This window comes from Schistocerca nitens, chromosome 5 (assembly GCF_023898315.1).
Source record: "Schistocerca nitens isolate TAMUIC-IGC-003100 chromosome 5, iqSchNite1.1, whole genome shotgun sequence".
Lineage (NCBI taxonomy): Eukaryota > Metazoa > Arthropoda > Insecta > Orthoptera > Acrididae > Schistocerca > Schistocerca nitens.
The window spans coordinates 259,730,997-259,752,288 of record NC_064618.1 but is presented as its reverse complement, the minus strand read 5'-3'; the positions used below and the strand labels follow the sequence as shown (position 1 = coordinate 259,752,288).

The window sequence follows — 21,292 nt, the reverse complement described above, 5'->3', positions numbered from 1 at the left end:
ACACTAGATGACACAGACAGATTCCAGTTGGTTGATGAAATTTTCAGAATTGCCATGTGGGGAACAGTACACAGAAACAACTGTTAAGTTAGCATTTGGCAGCCCCAAAGCAAATAGTTCTAAGCCCAGATTTACACATAAGTTTTATGTCAATTTTCTTGGTACTGCACTTACTATTTGCATACACAGACACATCACCATGGGTAGTAGTTTCTCTACACCATGCTTTCACCAATTGCAGATATTCAGTATATCCATAGTATCATGTTTCTGGTTGGGCTAGCCAGTGCTGACACATGCATAATACATCGGTACTCAGTTCCTCAACAAAGAGTGACAATATATAAAATTTTCTCCAGAGGCACTGCACATTTGTGTTGGCTATAACTAAGTCTTCCTTTTTTCCCAGTGCTGTCATTTACCTTTCCACTAGGATGTTGGTCTTGAAGAGTTTATTGCATGGGTAGAGGTAGCATCCTCCAGAATAAAAAACGATTCATCCCAACATTCTTGGGCCATATACTGTTGTCAATAATTTTATCTTTTAGGTCAAAAATCAACACCAATGTCAAAGCTGTTATTTATTCCGTTCATTTCCAGTTGTTCAACTGTAAAACTGCTATAATCTGGAGAAGTTGTTTTGTAAGAAGTTAGTTAGAGTTTTAGCTGTGGTGCCACCGTTTACTTTGATTAGGTGGAATCGGACATTATTCACACTTAACAGCAGTCGATTTTCATTGCCAGTATGTATTATGACTTTACTTCTGTTTTTAGCACTGACATTTTTGAATGTTTACGCATTAGGTTTCAAGGCATACTGTTCACCTGCTTTTCCCTATTTTATTTCCTTTTGCTGTGTCTGCAGTGATTTTGAGCAGTTCTTTTTATTTATTTATTTTAGCTACATTTGAATTTCTTAGGCCTCCTCAACTGTTCACTTCCTACCAGTTTTATTGACACTTTTTGAAGAGTTTCCATTCACCCTGTCATTTACATGTGTATTTGGTTTGTTTTCAGTGATAGATTTTGTTTCACTGATGTACTGATTGTTTGCACTTGATGCAGATGCCACAGTAGCAATGTTTGATACTTCACCATTATATGTCATTGGAAAATTACTCACTGATAGATTCATAGTCTTTTTACTACTATTATGATTGGTGACAGTGATAGGTGCTGCTTTTCGGATACACTCCAGTCTTGCATTTGGGTTTTGCCTCAGTTTAGCAATGTTGACCTCTTCCGTTTCAAGCATAATATGTGACACATGATTTTCCATGGCCTCTACAAGTTGTCCTTCCATGTTTCTTGAAGACTGAGATGCTTCTTTCATTCGTAGTAATAAAATTCCTAACCTATAGGTTATGGCAATCACAGTGTCTAGTTTTTCTTTTATTTGTTTCTTATCACTGTTAAGTTACTTCACTATTTTAGTAAAATTACTCATTAATGCAACTGCATTAGCAAAGAATCACTCATAGGCCTGTTTAGCTATTATCTGCCAAGTATGTTCTACGATTGGGACCTTCATTAGTGTGCTTCTATTAGTTTTTGAACTGCCCTTTAAAGTCACTGGAAGACCATTTATGTAGGTTAGCAACAAGAGTGGGCCTAGTACTTATGCCTGTGGTACTCTGCATATTATGCTCCCCCATTCTGAGGCTATTTTAATATCCAAGATACTGTCTGTTAAAGAGACTCTCTGGAGATTGTCAAGCAGGATATTGTGACACACACAATCAAAGCCTTTGGCTAGGTTCCTGAACATACCAGCAGGATAATTTTTCATTTTTAGCTCTGTTAACAGTTCTTTCTTGAGCTGTTGTATTGGTTTCTGTATGGAGAAACCTTTAAAGGCCAAACAGAGGTGGTTAACAAGTCTTGCTCAGTTAAATGAGTCAGTATTCTATAATAGGAGCTCCCTCAGATACTTTTGAAAGGGCTGAAGGAGTGATATTGGTTTGTAATTAGAGTTGTTCTGCTTATCAACAGTTTTATTGGATGTTATGACAACATATTTCAGTATGACAGGAAATATGCTGCAAGTCAGCACAAGGTTCTAATATTCTGCTAGAAACACCATCAGAAATACTACTTTTTAGTAACCTGATGAGTTATGTAACCACCATAGGAGTTGTAGTTTTGAAAGTAATATCTATTGGTGGTGCATGCAATGTCTGTATAAAAAAATCTGACACGTCTGATATTGCCGGCAGTGTTCTCAGCCACTGTGATGAAGTAATCACTGAATTTGGTGGCCAGTGATTTGAAAGTGTCACTGTTTCTGCTAGAGCTGTTTTCTGGGGACTTAATTTCATGTGGATAATTAGGTTTGTTTGTTTCTTGTTTAATAATGTTCCAAATAATTTTGCCTTATTCTTAGTGTTTTTTTATGTGCGTAATAAATGAGCATTTAATAACAGACTGGAGAGTTGGACAATATTGATGGTAATGGAGTTTCAAATGTTGGCTAGTCCTTGTTCTCTGAATTACATAGAGCTCTTTTTTTTATAGCACAAGATACTTTTTCCCTGCAGCCATCCACCCCATATTCTTGCTGTTGTTCAATTTTGTCTTTATTTGGTTTAGGGGATTAAAAGACTCAAAAGTATTTTGGATTAAAAGACTCAAAAGTATTGTAAGAACATGTTAAAAGAAGAAGAAGAAGAAGAAGAAGAAACACACCATTCATTCGCACAAGCAAAGACATTTCACGTTCGGACCAGAATGCCCTTTAATTGTGCCTGTCTGCAACTTAACATGCCTTCTTTATGGTAAGTAGCAATCTGTCTTTTCCTACATTGTTGATTTTCCAACCAAGAGTTTCTGTAGCGTCTTCTGTCATTGTCCAGTGCTGTGACATGCACGGGTGTTTGAAAGTACAGTGCCGTGAAACTTTCTGCTGGACGCCAGAGACGCTGTACACAAGTGACATTTGTTCTGTGATTTACTCTTTGATTTTTGATTTCTGTTCCACGTTCTACTCTGTGGCAGAAGCGTGAATCCAAGTGTGTTAAATATGGAATAATTTACCACGCTGAACTTTTCTCATGCCTTTGCACGAGTTATCGGTTGCAGTGTATTATTGTCTGTTCCGACTGCAGGCTTTCGTTAATAAATTATTACATTGAGCTGAGACAAGCCTACGTCTATTATTCAGCCTACAAGCACATGCAGATGTTAAACCGTCGATTGTGGTAATTCAAACTGGTACCGACAGCTTCCATTGTTTAAAGAATATGTTTAAGAAAGAATCGAATTTTCCATTAACACTGTCTACCCAGCATTCTTCCCATAATTTCTCTCTAAAACACCTTTCTTAAATCGATGTTCATGATTCTCAATGCAGTACTTTTCTTCTGTGATCTATACTGAAATAGTTGGTATATTTTATTGTCAACATTTGACCGTAATGTGAGGTCTGTTCAAAAATTCTGGAACTTTGTCCACAAACTTTTTCTGCACTTACCTTTGACTTATTGTGCATGGTCTACTTTGAAATACTCTCCCCCTCAATTAATACACTGCTCCCAACACTTTCCATTTCTGGAAGCAGTCTTAGTACGCCTCTTGCTGGATGACATGAAGTGCTGTCTGCAAATTTTCTTTTATCTCATCTACTGTTGCAAATCTTTGTCCTTTAACAGGGTTTTCAGTGTTGGGAATAAAAAAAGAAATCTGCAGAGTATGGAGGATGAGTCAGCACAGTGATTTCGTTTTTTGTGCAGTAGTCGTGCACCAACAGGGATGAATGTGAGGGTGCAGAGCCATGAATTGTGTCACCACACTTCAGGCCATTTCCTTCTCACATTTTCTCACAGGCATCACAACACACCTGATACCGGTATTACCTTGGCATATCATAAAATGCCCAAAGGACTAAGTGGAAGGACTGGCCTGAGGATAGGGGAGCATTCACTTTTTATTGCTCACAATATTTATTGAAGTCAATCAACAGAAGTCACAATTAGCATAAACTTCAAGTGAGAGAACATGTGTAAATGAAGCCTATCAGTTGGCTTTAAATACCAAAGAAAGTATAACAACTTTTCAGATGAGAAAGATAAGGCTTTTTATAAAAAAATAGAATACACTGAACGCCTAAAGGACTACTGTAAGTTCACTTACAGATAGTTTTAAAGCCTTGCCCAAATGTATTCTTTTTGAAAAAAAGGGTAACCTTACACATTAACTGTAAATACTATTTTTTGTATTAATAAAATAGTGAAGGAATAACATTTATAATAATAAACTCCCAGTGAGAGAACATTCATACATGAAGCCTATCAGTTGGCTTCAGTCACCAATGAGTGTATAACAAATTTTCAAATGAGAAAGGTAAAACCTTCTGTATAGAAAATAGAAAACACTGCACGCCCAAAGGGCTATTGTACATTCACTTACAGACAGTTTTAAAACCTTGCCCAAATATATTCGTTTACAATAAACAGTAACCTTACATACGGACTCCCAACCAGACATGCAATAATATACATCAGACACTTCTCTTACAAATAGTTCCTGGCTCACGGCATTGGCCAAGTGCAGACATGAATGTCCTGCAGAGCAGCCAACACGGGCCACACCTGGTTGTGCCGCTTGGGCCCTCTTTATTGGCCTGACCAAGGGCGTGATGTACAGTAGGTGCGTCCGACTTCACTCCCCACGAACGGTTAACTCAGAGGGCTGTCATTGGGTGCACCTGGGCCTTAACAGAAAGTTCAGTTCCGTCAGACACAAGAACAAGTGAGAATCCAAAGGTGTAGCCCAGTCCCTCCACTTAGGCACAGATGTGGAACAAATTGTCAACGATTATAGTCCAACAAATCGCATGTGCAGATGTAACAACAACACGCTACAACGGAATGTCTCAAACAGTGCTATGTTAATAAAACCAAAATCAATCACTTAAAACAACCTAAAATAAAAGGCATTGCAGCAGTATCGCAAGAGCTAAAACAAATTGCGACTGCTAAATTTAGCTTACAAGTAACAATTACACAAGATTCAGGGTTGAGATATTTTAAATAACTGATTGAGCTCACTTCCATGCGTGATATCCCCAAAAAGACACTAAATGATATTTTCTCCTTATGATAATCAAGCCCTTGTTGGATGCCGACATTCAAACCTCGGCACAAGTGTCTCACAGAGTTAGCATACTTTGATACATCATACAGTTCAAGATCCACAATATTACCTGAAACAAACTTAACACTCAGTTTTAAAACATTATACACAATAAGCCCCACAGCTTGGGTGGTAAGGCAGAATGTCACTGCTACTAGACACCAAGCAATGACCGAGCGAGGTGGCGCAGTGGTTAGCACACTGGACTCGCATTCGGGAGGACGACGGTTCAATCCCGTCTCCGGCCATCCTGATTTAGGTTTTCCGTGATTTCCCTAAATCGTTTCAGGCAAATGCCGGGATGGTTCCTTTGAAAGGGCACAGCTGATTTCCTTCCCAATCCTTCCCTAACCCGAGCTTGCGCTCCGTCTCTAATGACCTCGTTGTCGACGAGACGTTAAACACTAACCACCACCACCACCACCACCAAGCAATGACAGTTCGATCAGAATGATGCAACAAATTGCGTAGCGTCCCACCACAACAAGGATTACTAACAGAGTTTTATAACTGAGCACTTGCTAATAGTTTGTTTCAGGTGAGGTACACTTGCAATACGTAAGGCAGAAAGTGCATGGCTGGTGAAAGACATAAACAGAATGATGTCACCTTATCAGGTCAGTGAAATAATTGTCCAACAGCATCAGAAAAGTAGGTCACCAGTACAATCTCCCAATAAAATGTAATCGGTTAATGGCCACCAACTGCTTGGTTGCGCAAACCATCTCAAGACACAGCCATTACAACTGTCCCTGTACAATGCTTTTTCAAAACACCTCTTCACTGACCGAGTTACCTCCCCTCCTCAGGCAATTGCACCGTCACCTCCCCGTCTCCAAACAACCTCTCGCGCTCACCTGTCGATCCACTCACAGCCGTGCCACCTCATGATCGACCCACAAGTGCTGACAAGTTAGCATCTCTGAATAAATATCGATAGCTGCAAAGCTGGCATGGCTCAACATCCTGATACTACCTTTGATTAACAGTTTGTCCATGTGGTACAAATTCATGATGAACCAATCCTTCAGAGTCAAAAGAAAACTATCTGCATGGCTTTGACATTTGACCTGATCTGATGAGCTTTTTTTGGTGTTGGAGCACCTTTCTTGACCCATTGTGAAGATTGAACCTTGATCTTATCATCATAACCATAGATCCACATCTCATCACCAGTGAAAGATTCTCTTAAGGAAATTCTTGCTCTCATTTGTGCTATCCAAAAGCTCTTCACAGATTATGAGGGAAAGGTCTTTCAGGTCTTGACTCACGAGCCATGGGATGAACTTAGCAGTTACATGATGCATTCCAAGATTTTGTGTGAGGATTTCATGACATGACCCAGCTCAAATGTTACATTCTTCTGGAATCTCTCGGATAGTCAGTCTTTGAAGGATAGTGAACACATTAAAAATCACTGGGATGAGATAGATACTCTTTTGGTCAGACTGGGTGCTTCTGGCAATTATCCAAGTGAGCAGCCTCTTGCCAGAAGCATTCAGATAAAAAACATGCTGTGTATGATTTGATCAAGTAAAGGGTGATGTAGCAGTCACATCAGTGTGTGAATGTCCCTGTCCACTGAGTCCTTTTCAAACTGCATTAATACGTTCCATGGAGCACTTCATTAGGTCTTGTCATACCACTCAAAGGATGACACAATCTTCATATCAATGTGAGGAATGTTCTTGGCAATGTTTCTGATGCCATCCGCAACTGTATGATTGATGTTATAGTCCAAACTGTTACCTGCACTCCCTACCAGTTTTTTTGTATCTTCTTTTCCAAAACCTGTCCCCAAAAGATTGTAAACCACAGATGACATCATGGAGTTTTGCACTTGGCTTAAAAATCATAGTTACCTCACAATCACTTCCCAGAGAATTCTGAATCAGTTCTGATATTCTACCATGACTGCTATGTAGCATTAAGACTTAATCTTTTAAATATGCAGAATAAATATACATATGCAAGATAAGAGGTAAATACTGCTCCCACTTAGTCTAGGGTAGCATTTACTGAAACTGTTTGACCTGCCTTACTGGTGTTGTTAGAACAGATAACTCTAGAGACTGCTCATGACAGAAATATATGAGCCTTAATGACAGCAAAGAGATCTGATGTCTTTGAGGTTGTCTGTATTGAAACTAGTATCAGTGAGTGTGAGATAGCTGTAGCAATGACTAACAAGAAGAAGGAGAATTTACATGTTTCTTTAACAATGGATAATCAGAGATGGCATACAATAATATGTAATAGGATAGATTGCTATTCTCCACATAGAGAAAGCATCGATTGGCAGGCAGGAACCTTGATATTAGCAGTTATCAGGTTAACTCCTGTGTGAGAGCTGCGGTGGGTTGTGAGGAAGCAGAAGAGGCATGTAGCAGGAAGAGAGTGGGATAGCAGAGTAGGGGTGGGGGAAGATGCTCTGCTGCTGTCTGTGGGAGAGGGCAGGGATGTGGCAGAGACAGAATGGTGTGCTGCTAGATGCAGAATCAGGTGACTCTGTTGTGGGGAAAAAAGGGAAAGGAACAGAGAAGGGCAGATACATGCATACATACATACATACATTAATCCTTGTTCCATAGATCGTGAATACAACATTTCGTAATGATGTGGAACGTGTCACTTTAACATAAGTTTTCTTTACACAAATTAATTAATTAATTAACTTTTTTATTATTATTTTTTTTAATCAGTCACTACTTCATATCTAAGAATTCATCTATTGAGTAGAAGGAGCTGTCATTCAGAAATTCTTTTAATTTGCTTTTAAATGTTGGTTGTCTATATGTCAGACTTTCAATACTGTTTGGCAAATGACCAAAGATTTTTGTGGCAGCATAATTCACCCCTTTCTGTGTCAAAGTGAGATTTAATCCAGAATAGTGAATATCATCCTTTCTTCTAGTGTTGTAACTATGCACTTTGCTGTTATTTTTGAATTGGGATGGGTTATTAATGACAAATTTCATAAGTGAATATATGTATTGTGAAGGTACTGTGAATATCCTGAGTTCCTTAAATAAATGTCTGCAAGGTAATCTAGGTTGGGCTCCAGCTATTATTGTGATTACACGCTTTTGTGCAATGAATACTTTCTCTCTTAATGATAAATTGCCCCAAAATATGATGCCATATGAAAGCAGTGAATGAAAATAGGCATAGTAGGCTAATTTACTGATATGTTTATCAACAAAATTTACAATAACCCTAATAGCATAACTAGCTGAACCTAACCGTTTCAGCAGATCATCGATGTGTTTCTTCCAATTCAATTTCTCATCAGTGCACACAACCAGAAATTTTGAGTATTCTATCTTAGCAACAGACTTCCATTCATAGTCTATATTTATCAGTGGTCTTATGCCATTTACTGTACAGAATTGTATAAACTGTGTTTTCCCAAAATTTAGTGAGAGTGCATTTGCAGGGAAACACTTAATAATTTTCTGAAAGACATCATTTGCAATTTCCTCAGCCGATTCTTGCTTCTTGAGTGCAATTACTATACTTGTATCATCAGCAAAAGAACTAATTTTGCATCTTCATGAATATAGAGTGGCAAGTCGTTAATATATATTAAGAACAATAAGGGAGCCAAGACTGAACCCTGTGGGACACCATTCTTGATACCTCCCCAGTTAGAGGACTATGTTGTTTTTTGTAGACTATCTGTACTGTTAATTTCAACCTTCTGCATTCTTCCAGTTAAGTATGAATTAAACCATTTGTGCACTGACTCACTCACGCAAGTGCACTAGGGGATACAAGGATGTATGAGACACTCAAGTAGAAGCGAGTAAGTCAATAGATGTAAGTGAAGGATAGGGTCTAGCAAAGATAGAGGCCAGGGAGGTTATGGGAACAAAGAATATGTTCCGGATAGAGTTACCTCCTGTGAAATTCAGAAAGATTGGTGTTTATGGGAAGAATTTGTCAGCAACTGCTTTCTTTGAAATTGGGATTACCACATTCTTCTTTAAGTGTGAGGGTATTTCGTCTGTCTCATATATCTTGTACACCAGATGGAGGAGTTTTGTAATTGCTGACTGTCCCAAGGCTATCAGTAATTCTGATGAAATATCGTCTATTCCCAGGGCCTTGTTTTGACTTAGATCTTTCAGAGCTTTGTCAAATTCTTCTCACAGTATTGTATGTCCCATCCTATTTTCATCTACGTCCACTTCTCTTTCTATAATATTGCTTTCAAGTTCGTCTCCCTTGTATAGACACACTGTATACTCCTTCAGCTTTCGCTTCTTAGCTTAGGGCTGGTTTACCACTTCAGCTCTTGATATGCATACAGCTGCTTCTCTTTTCCCCAAAGGCCACTTTAATTTTCATGTAGGTGGTATCTATCTTTCCCCTAATGAAATATGCTTCTAATCCTTACATTTGTCCTCTGGCCCTTCCTGCATAGGAATTTGGTGCTTCCTGTCAATCTTGTTTTTTTAAAGGTTTGTATTTCCTTTTGCCGGCTTCATTTGCTGCAGTTTTAAAATTTCCCCATCCATCAGTTAGATTCATTATGTATTGTGTTATCCAAGGACTTGTACTAGGCTTTGTCTTTTTATGTATTTGATCCTCTGTTGCCTTCACTATTTCATCTCTTGAAGCTACCCATTCATCTTCTACGATATTCCTTTCCCCCATTCTAGTCAACCATAGCTTAATTCTCCCTCTGAAGCCCTCAACAACCTCTCGTTCTTTCAACTCCTTAATCTCCTACTTTTTCCAATTTCTTCATATTTAATCTACGGTTCGTACCCCAGAGTCTACACTGCCCCTTGAAATGTCTTACAATTTTAAAATCTGTTTCCCAAATCTCTGTCTAACCATTATATAATCAACCTCCTGTGTCTCCATGTGTCTTCCACATTTACAACCTTCTTTTATGATTCTTAAACCAAGTGTTAGCAATAATTATATTATGTTCTCCTGGTGTATATGCATGCCCATGGACAACCGGGAGATCTGGGAAAAACCTGGGAATTTCTTCCTCTGGAAGAAAATTGGGAAAAACGGGAATTTTTTAGAGTTCCAGGAATTTTTCATTTGTTAGATTTCAGTTAATTTTTTGTTATTTTGACTGGTAGGAACTGATGCTCTAACAAAAAAATTTTGCTGTATCCCACTACTGCAACAATAAAACATGAATGAGAGAAAAAAACCAAAATAAAACTTAAGTTGCAAAGGAAAGTGTCATTTACGAGAACAACAAAGCACAGTGCACACACCAGCATCTGCCAACAGAAAAATGTGTTAAAGGCTGTAGGATGAAGCACTAGTTAATATCAACAAACTGCTCCCAGTCAGCGTGAGCATGGTGTCACTATTGTTTACATTAGGTCCGTTTGCGCAGTTGCCAGCGGGCTCATGCACATGCTCAGTTGAGTCGCATGTGAGCAGTACCTTCTCCCACTTCTGGCTACTTGAAGTGTGGCTGCTAACTGTATCAGCATAGCAACAAGCAGCCACATGCTACCCAGAAACATTTATCTGGTGCACCCAAGCTTCCAGATTCACGCATGTGCAGAGTGGTCAGAGTAGTAGTGGGGAGGGGATAGTCTCTACAAGATCTATGTTTGCGTTTAATGATTTTCTGTTTCCTCTCCATCTACAGCTTTCGCATCAGATGAAAACAAGACGGATTTCTGTGGCTAGGAGCTATCAAGAAAATTAAAGTACATAATTACAGAAGGCTGAAATATATCACCAGTTTCAGTTTCCTGATTTAATTTTATTGCCCCATTCTTGGTAGTTGCATTAATTGCCTTGCAGAACACTGAAGTTATTTTTGTCTGTTTGCTAAAGGAATTTGGCTTTCATTAATTTTTTCTACAGAGACAGTCAATTTATTTTAAATGAAGTGTTTCATTCCACACTATTGGCAAGCTGTAACTGTTCGCTGAATTTCAAGTGCACATTTTCATCTTCTGGCACGTACGGCATTTTGACATAATAAAGAACCTAACATGAGACAATACAGTAATGCTACTCCAAGAAAATTTGCAACCACACTGGGAAGCTTAATTGAATTGTTTATGCACAAAAGTAAATCTTCTTACTTACTGTCTTCCCTGATGTTCCAGTTTTAATGGCTAGCACTGTAATTCATCTTGTCTTTTGCCTGCCTTCTTCTGATTGCTCAACTGTTGTTTATAGGACTTGGCTTTGATGGCTGTGGAAATCACAATGAGTCTGTATGTAGTATCTACCTTATCCTGTTTCTATTTTGTATCTCCATGGATGTGTCTTGCTTGCCTTCATAAGTTCATGCAAATTTCCTGCTTTTTATGATGTAAGACCTTCCCTTTGTGTAGTAAATACTTTAGCATTCATAACAGCCAACCCAAGGTAATACTGCAATGTGCATATTTGTCACTTTGATTGTGATGTCTTACTTTCTCCACTTGCACTTGAGTGTGTAAGCTGCAAAGTTATACTTCGTATTACTCATAACAGATGACTTACTGCCTGCATACTTTAAGGCTGATTGAAAAGGAGTGGCTTAAGGGATCAAAATTGCAGTGCTGGAACATAAGTTTTACATCTATGTTTAATACCCTAAGAAAAATATAAAGATTCACTCTTCCACGGCATTCATATAATATTGACCATGGCTGCTGTACATAATTCATTCTACTACCAAAGACATATCAGATTAATTTCTGTGATAGGGACCATCTCTCTTTACATGGCTATGTCTACATCTATACTCTGCATTTTAGAGAATACTTTCCATTGAACCATGTAGGCTAACATGGTTCTCTCCCACTCCATTTGAGCACAGAGTGTGAGAAGAATAACTGCATCTCTGTGCAGCAATATGTAGTCTAATCTTGTCCTTGTGGTCCCTATGGGAATGATATATAAGAGTTTGTAGTATATTCCAAGATTCTTCACTTGATACTTAAATATTAATAAGTAAGCTTTTGTGTGAAAAATAGTTTTCAAGTGTGTTCAGGTTTTACAGCATTTCTTTGACACTTTCCTGTTGGTCAAACTAACCTGTTACCTGCATAGTGTCCTTTGCAAACATTTATTATCCCCTGTTAGCCCTATTTGGTGTGTGTCCCATAAATTTGAGTGTTAAAGAATTGGGTACATGAGTGTGTTTTGTGTTTGTGTTTGTGCCATAGATAGCTCCATGCTATATTAAATGGGTATTTGTATTATTTTATCCTACTCGTGTATATCTCAAGGGATGGAATGAGTTTGTACATGCAACATTTTAAATCATCCAGATTTACCAGGCTAAAAATCTTATTGCTATCAAGGGTGATAGTGGTGGTGTGTAAATATTCACGTCAATTCATTCTGTTTTTCTAATAATAGTTTGAAGTTTTGGACATTTTGTTTTGATTCATATAGATCTATTTTCCTTAAATTTGTATTAAAAATAAGAAATCATTTTTTCACAGAAAATTTCACAGTTTGATCCAGAACGTTTCCAAAACGGAGGTTGATACCTCATTGTTCTCAATTTGTTAATAATTGGGAGTATTTCTTGACATAGGAAGTGTCCTTGTCATCAAACATCTGTTGTAAACATTACCAGGTTTGCCATACACAGATTTTGCTATAAAATGAAGAATTTTTATTAGTTGTATATAATTATTTTGCAAAACAGTAATTTCAGGACATATGTAATAAGTACAAACAAGGAAAGCTAAACACTCACCTTGTAGCTGATTGATGCGTGTTGATGCAAGAACTGCAGAAACTTTGGAAATACTTTTGGATTGAAAAAGAACACTCTCTGAAAAACAAATGTGTTGAGTTGTCCAAGCTGTGAACAGTAAGGGACTGAGTGGGTAAAGGCAACAAATCACTAACTTTGGATTGACAGTGACTGGTGTGGTAAATGACAGGAGAGGAAAAGTAATGGGTAAGGCTGAAGTCATGGTAAATGGAGTCACAGAGCTTTAGGCGAGACATGTTGGGAGGAAGGTGGATATGCTTGAGAGACTGTTCCATTAACATATTTCAAAGTCACTGGGGCTGGAGAATCCAAATATTTGGATACTATATCAGATATTGAAGTCTTGGTGTTGTGTGCAGAATTTTCAGCAACAGAGTGGCTGAGTTAGCAGTTAGCCACTGTTTGCTGGTAATCATTTCATGTTAGTAAGTAGGTGGTCAGTTATCCACTCATGGAATTTTCTCCAGTAATTTCTGCGATGAATCTAGTGTAACATGACTGCTTTCATGTGTGTTGTGTAATGCGATTTTTTAAGGACTATATGAGCCTGTTCAGGAGTGCAGTAGTAGTTGGTGGATAGATCTACAGAACATGTATTTCACCTTGTTCATCCACAGGGATGGGTACCATAATAGGTGTGGATGTTGTAATGGTGCAGGATTTGGTGCAGGGTATATCATAGGGATGAACTAGGGTACTCCATAGGCTGGGTAGGTGATGGAATACTGCTTTTTGTACTGAGGGCAATATTTTGGGTAAGATATGCCTCGCCTCAAGGCACATAAAGATGTGTAGAAGCCTTGGCAAAAGATGAAGTTGAGCTTTTGAAGGCCTTGGTGACCAGTGACAGGCTTGCAGTTGCAACAGGTGTCACTAAGTGATGTTACAGGAAATTGCATTGGGCTAGATGGGCAGGATATTGTGAATGAAAATCCATAAATGAGGAAAGGCAATCACTCACCTATGGCTGATTGATGTATTGCACAAATATAAATAATAGTAGAGAGATTGTTCATAACTTTCAAGCTGTTATACTTTCTGCACTCTCACACATTGTCACTCAAACACACCCATGTGCTAACCATTTATGAGCTGTTACTCAGATCGAGAGGAGTGGAGTGAGAGGAAATTAATGTGGCAACGGATGTGGGATAGATGTATGGGGCAAGAAAATTTTGAGGTGTAAAAGGTAAAGTTTGTGTGCTGTTACATGTGTGTATCATGCATCAATCATAAAAAATGAGTGGTTGCATTTCATCATTTCTGTCTAGTGTTTATAATGCCCATACCAATGTTGGGCTGGTGCCTGCTTTCATGCAGCATCATCAGCCCCAGTTGAACCACTCTGTCAGGAGGGTAAATATGGAGTTCGATCAGTTGCGTAGGGCTGCCACTCTGTCAGACATTGGATTGGTTCCTGTCGAGGCTATTGACAGGGGGGATTTCACAAGGCATGGCCTACATCTCAGTAGGAAAGGGAAGGGTAAACTGGCAGGGTTGTTAGTGAAATCCATAAGGGGGGACACTAGTACTCATGGATGTACCTCTTTTTTAGACTAATCTCAGTGCCCAGTGAGAAGTCCAGGCTCTCAGGTGCTAAAGAGGTCCAAAACTCACAAAATTCTCACAACAGGAAAGTAAATAATAATGCCACCATATTTAACCAAAATAGTGGTGGATTAAAGAAAAAAGTAGATTCTCACAAAAGTAAAGTAAAAAATAATGTTACCATTTTTCACCAAAATATTCTGGGATTGAAGAATAAAGTAGATGAGCTCCTGGTTTGTTTAGATGACATTGAATCTGATAATTTAATAGATATACTATGCCTGTCTGAGCATCACATTGTGTCTGATATGGAAAAGGTAAATATCAGTGGTTATAAATTAGCTCCACATATGAGTAGAGAGAATAAAGTGGGAGGAGGAGTTGCCATATATGTCAAAAGTTATCACTGTGTAGAAAGCTTAGATACAAAAAAGTTTTGTCTAGAGGAACATATAGGAGCATGTGCCTGTCAACGTAAACTGAAGGAGGGCTCTTTTATAATTGTAACAGTATATAGGTCCCCTTCAGGAAACTTTCATTTATTCCTGGAAAACTTGGATGCCCTGTTGTGCTATCTGTCAGATAGGGGAAAGCAAATTATTATTTGTGGGGACTTCATTGTTGATTCACTGAAAGAGTGTAATAGGAAGAATGACCTGGAAGTCTTGCTCGGTTCTTTCAATTTGACATCTATCATTAATTTTCCTACTCAGGTAGTAAAGGACAGCAGCACATTGAAAGATAACACTTTTATAGACCAAGATAGGTTTAAAAACATAAATTCTTGTCCTGTTGAGAATGGACTTTCTGATCATGATGCTCAGCTAGTTACAGTATATGACATAGCTCCATTCAGTAATTCAGAACTACCCTCCAAGTTAGTGCGTTCAATTAATGACTCAACAATTAGAAATTTAAGAGAAAATCTTCAGCAGTTAGACTGGGATGAGGTGTACAAGGAACCCGATGCTGTCCGCAGCTCGAGGTCGTGCGGTAGCGTTCTCGCTTCCCACGCCCGGGTTCCCGGGTTTGATTCCCGGCAGAGCCAGGGATTTTCTCTGCCTCGTGCTGACTGGGTGTTGTGTGATGTCCTTAGGTTAGTTAGGTTTAAGTAGTTCTAAGTTCTAGGGGACTGATGACCATAGATGTTAAGTCCCATAGTGCTCAGAGCCATTTTTGAACCCGATGCTAATTTAAAATATAACTTATTTCATGATACACTTGTAAGAGAATTTGAAAACTGTTTCCCCAAGAAAGTAGTTAAATCACATTATAAGATACCATGCAAAAAACCTTGGCTTACTAAAGGAATAAAAATATCTTGTAACCACAAAAGGGAACTGTATCTAACAACAAGAAAGAGTAATGACCCAGAAACAGCCAAATATTATAAAAAACTACTGTGCTACATTAAGAAAGGTTATTAAAAGGTCCAGAAGTATGTGCATCATGTCTGAGATTAATGACTCTGATAACAAAATCAAAACAATTTGGAATATTATTACAAGGGAGACAGGGCAACCAAGAGCACAGGATGATGGCATCACCATCAAAGCGAATGGAAACTTGATAAACAACAAGCCGGAAGTCAAAAACATTTTGAATAATCATTTTTTAAATGTTGTAGAGAAAATAGGATCTAAATGTTCATTAGAAGAAGCAAGGCAGTTAATGGAAGAGGCCTTACCCACACCATTTGATACAATTGAAATTCCACCCACCTCTCCTGCTGAAATTAGGAAGATAATAAACTCTCTCAAGAATAAAAGCTCACATGGAATTGATGGCATTTTCAGCAGGATCATAAAAACTTGTTCCCAAGAAATAAGTGGGATTCTTAGCCACATATGTAATAGCTCTCTGAAGCAGGGTATGTTCCCAGATAGACTGAAGTATGCCATTGTTAAACCACTGCATAAAAAAGGGGATACGACTGATGTCAACAACTACTGCCCAATCTCTCTTCTGACTGCCTTATCCAAAATTCTTAAAAAAGTAATATATTGTAGAGTAGCTTCACACCTTTGTAAAAATAAAGTTTCAAAAAAATGTCGGTTTGGTTTCCAGAAGGGTTTCTCAACGGAAAATGCTATATATACTTTCACTAATGAAATATTAAATGCTCTGAGTAACCGGAAGTCACCCATTGGGAGTTTTTGTGATCTATCAAAGGCTTTTGATTGTGTAAATCATGGAATACTTCTAGATAAGCTCAAGTACTGTGCTATGAATGGGACAGTGCTCAAATGGTTTAAATCATACCTAACTGGAAGAGTGCAGGAAGTTGAAATAAATAGTTCACATAATATGCAAAAAAACTGGTGATTTCTCAAACTGGGGAACAATCAAGAATGGGGTGCCGCAAGGTTCGGTCTTGGGTCCTCTGCTGTGCTTAATATATATTAAAGACTTGCCATTCTATATTCACGAAGATGCAAAGCTGGTACTTTTTGCCGATGATAAAAGTATAGCTATCACACCCGACAGACAAGAATTAACTGGTGAAATTGTAAACGATGTTTTTCAGAAAATCAATAAGTGGTTCTCTGCAAATGGGCTGTCATTATACTTTGACAAAACACAGTATATACAGTTACACACAGTAAATGGAATGACCCCATTAATAAATATAGACTTTGATCAGAAATCGGTAGCTAAGGTAGAATATTCAAAATTTCTAGGTGTATGCATTGATGAGGGGTTGAACTGGAAAAAACACACTGAGGATCTGCTGAAACGTTTGAGTTCAGCTACTTATGCTATTAGGGTCATTGCAAATTTTGGCAATATACATCTGAGTAAATTAGCTTATCACGCCTATTTTCATTCTCTGCTTTCGTATGGCATCATATTCTGGGGTAACTCATCATTGAGTAAAATAGTGCTCATTGCACAAAAGCGTGTAATCAGAATAATTGCTGGAGATCATCCAAGATCATCCTGCAGACATTTATTTAAAGAGCTAGAAATCTTCACTGTAGCCTCACAATATATATATTCACTTATGAAATTTGTTATTAACAATCCAAACGAATTCAAAAGTAATAGCAGTGTACTAGGCTACAACACTAGGAGAAAGGATGATCTTCACTACTCAAGGTTAAATTTAACTTTGGCTCAGAAGGGGGTAAATTATGGAAATTAAAAGAATTTCTTAATGGCAACTCCTTCTACTCATTACATGAATTTTTGGATATAGTAAGTGGGTAATTTCCCAATATTTTGTCTAATGTAATATCTTGTATGGACATCTTTTATTAACCTGACACATTCCACATCATTACGAAGTGTTGTATTCATGATCTATGGAACAAGTACTAATCTAATCTAATGTAGTTAACAGTAATAACTTATGAGTCATATCTGCTTCCTTTACAGGCAGAAGATAAGTTACAAGTACTATGGATAAACAAAATATACATATTCAGGAAGCTTGTGGGAAACCTGATGTAAAAGACACATACCTGGAAGACAACACCAAGTTTGTGAATTGTGAAAACTGCTCACAAAGCTGTTTACTGTCAGGAGTGGACATAGTTGCACAACAACTGAGAGAAGCTCAAGGCTATAATGAAGCAAACATACAATCTGGTCTGGATCAGTGTGTAACATTATTGAAGGGAAAAGAAGCTGAGATGTCTGCAGATCCACCAACAAAGAAGTTAAAAACAGAACACAAATTACAGACTGAAGAAAGTGTTGCGAACAACATAGAAGATTTTCATGTTTGTACTCAGTCAGATAAGGAGTCAGAAAGTAATATAAATGAGCAAGAGTCTCAACAGTCAGTTACTGGCTTTCCTCTTAATATAACTGCAGATTTATTTCATGAAGACAACAGTAATGATGATCAAAATACTTTACGCAAGAAAACAATAACAAGTGAAGTGTTTCATAACAAAATTGATTGCTCTTCTACAGTTGGGAAAAGACAGATAAATCAAGCTGAAGAGGAAGCAGCATATAAGGGACTAATAAAGAGCAAAATGTCCATAGTGGACAATCAAGAAAAGACACTGTTTCCCAATTCACTGGAAAAATTCCATGGTCAAGAAATGCAAGGTGTGAAGCTAGTCTCCGTAGGCCAGGAAGTACTAATAAGTGTAACCAAGAGGCCAGTCAATGATAATTCAGGCACGGAATATCCTCAAAAGGAAATAATAATGTTGGAAGATCAAAATCAAAAGCCCCAGAATAAGGAAACAACCACACTGAATGAAGCACCTTATGGGAAAAATAATTGCTCATGTACAGCAAAAGAAATCAATAAATCAGAAATTGAAGATGGTTCAGAAAGAAATGAAATAGCTTCTGATGAATCAGGCTCAGGAAGTTCTGTGAAAGAAATTGCTGTTCTGGTCACTGAGGATAAAAATCAGAATGTGGAAAATAGGGGAATTACAAAGCCAGTGTGTGAGGAATTCATCTCAAATGACACATTCACAACGAACCAACTGAGTCCAGAAGAAGAAGGAAACAATGAGACGCCATCGGACATAATACTAACACCTAATGAAGTACATAGTGCAGAAAACCACGGCTTACTTTTGGGTGAAAAAGGAAATGAGGAAGTGACAGACAGTGCAGAAAATAAATCAGAAAAGAGTCTTCATATGATCGTCTTTGAACAAGAAATATCCTGGACAGCCTTATTACAGGATGAAGTATTCAAATTAGTTGATATTTCTTGTATTAGTGCTAAATACAGTATGATAAAAACATTGTTTCAGGGTACTACACAAAAGCATTTTAATATCATCAAAATAGTTGAAGTGCAAAATCCTTTTTTGTATAGTTATTATCTTTTGAAAAAAGCAGAAATGATGTCCAGATATGGTCATATTAAAGAAGAATATCTCTTCCATGGTACTAAAATCGAAAATATTTCTTCAATCTGTGAAAAAAATCTTGACTGGAGAAAACATGGATCTATAACTGGAAATATCTTTGGGAAAGGGGTCTCACTGACTCCTATTTCATGTTATGCAAGTCATTACTCAGACAAAAATATGGTGGAAAAAATTATGTTCGTTTTCAGAGTCATCATAGCAGATGAAACTGAGGGAAATCCAGACATGGTTGTACCACCTTACAAAGATGAATTAAGAAAACTGAGGTATGACACTACAGTCAAGCCAAACCGTCAAGTTATTGTCAAATTTTCTGATAATGAGTTTTATCCTGCTTATGTGGTGTATTACACTGGAAAATATAAGTCTCGTAAGTCTCGTAAGTGGATCAGACTTTGATACTTCAGCATAGCAAGATATATATCAGTCCTTCATTATTTCCTACTGAAAACCTGATGAATCTCAATAAAATAATTATTTTTCATGAAATTATTACATTACTGCATCTCATATAGTTTTTTTTTAAAATAAAAAGAAGAAAAGATAGAGAGGCCTAGGCCCATATTATTTTGAAACTGATTACTTATATCAGCACTGGATGTTAGCAACAAATATTTAGTTTGTTAATTTTACATGACTCCTGCAAACTATAATGTCATATTGCAATGAATTTCTTTATTTTTCCATTGGACATTTTAATTTGTTTTTATTAAGAAGCCTTTTTTCTTATTTTCAAAAGAAATAAAAGTCATGTCAATTTAATGTTATTTTCAAAATAAATAAAAAACATACCACACTTTAATTTTATAAAAGATAATTACAGTGTAGCTTGTCAACTGGATGCTCCTATACCTTACATTGGTAGTTCATCAGGAGGGATTTTTTTCAAATATTTGTATAAGTAATAATTTGGACTGCTCCTTGTGACAAATTTGCTTCCATCTCCTTACGGACTTTAACTGTTGTTATCCTCTCAGCAATGGCTAGTTTTGCTTAAGTTGCCAAATAACACCCCATTGTCATAATGTGTGCACACACCTCACATGAAACAGAAAAACACAGGTGCATTAGTAACATGAAATACCAAACAGTATTTAGAAACATCGTTTAGATGAATTATAACAGTGTATTAATTACTGATGCAATTACCCATCCCAATACATAAGAAATGTGATAAAGGTGATAAGATTAAAGTTAGAGTTTTACTCTATACAATTATAATTCCACTAATAGTGTTTATTTATATTTATTTATTTCTCCTTTGAATTATTGTTGTACAACACATGCACATGGTGATGCACAACACATGCATTATGATATTGGACAACTTATAGTATGATGCAATCATTAATGATGTGAGGTGATGTGACGAGAATTTACGAAACCTGATTTTACATAGGTTTTATTCCTGAAAACGTTATTTTAGTTTCACATCCTATTCACACATATACGAAACAAATGCGTGGTTGGCATAGTCACAGCTTACTCCCCCCCCCCCCTCTCTTTTTTCCCTCCCTCCCTCTGTCTCTATATCCCCCTCTTTCAAAGCGTACACTTCCTATAGTTGCAGATAGTATATTTCTTCACACAAGTATGGGCCAAAAATTTGGATACATTGTAAATGCAATAATCAAGCTAGAAGGGTTTTACATTACTATCAAATGAAGACAGAAACTTCATGTTTTTTATAGTTGATAGCAGACTGTAGTAAAGTTGAATGCCTTAGTTAAATGGTGACAGTAGTGTGAAAAGGACAGATGGATACTCACCATATAGAGGAGATGTTATGTCGCATGTGGGCACCATAAAAAGACTGCTATACATGTGAGCTTTTGGCCAAAAGGCCTTCTAATATAGAAAAAATACACACATTCACATAAGCACAACTGACACACAAATAACTACCATCTCTGGCCACTAAGGTCTCAGTGCTTATGTGAAAATGTGTGTTTTCTATGTTTGGGAAAGGGCCTTTTGGCAGAAAGCTCATATGTATAGCAATTCTTTCTCTTGTGTCTGTGGCTCAACATTTCTATATCATGAATAGCAATCT

At 37.5% G+C, this 21,292-nt stretch overlaps 1 protein-coding gene across 5 annotated transcripts in view; it reads left to right on the top strand.

Annotated features, from left to right (window-relative positions):
• The window catches only part of LOC126259392 (uncharacterized), a 44,848-nt gene extending 24,876 nt beyond the window's left edge, over window positions 1–19,972 (top strand). For 4 of the 5 annotated variants that reach the window (XM_049956160.1, XM_049956158.1, XM_049956159.1 and 1 more), the window contains exon 2: window positions 17,768–19,972. In XM_049956160.1, coding sequence (XP_049812117.1) covers window positions 17,791–19,638 — 1,848 coding nt within the window. In that variant the 5' untranslated portion in view covers window positions 17,768–17,790 and the 3' untranslated portion in view covers window positions 19,639–19,972. Of the gene's footprint in view, window positions 1–2,311; window positions 2,331–17,767 lie in introns of those variants that run through there. The other variant, XM_049956162.1, reaches the window with a different exon arrangement.
• The last annotated feature ends 1,320 nt before the right edge of the window (window positions 19,973–21,292 follow it).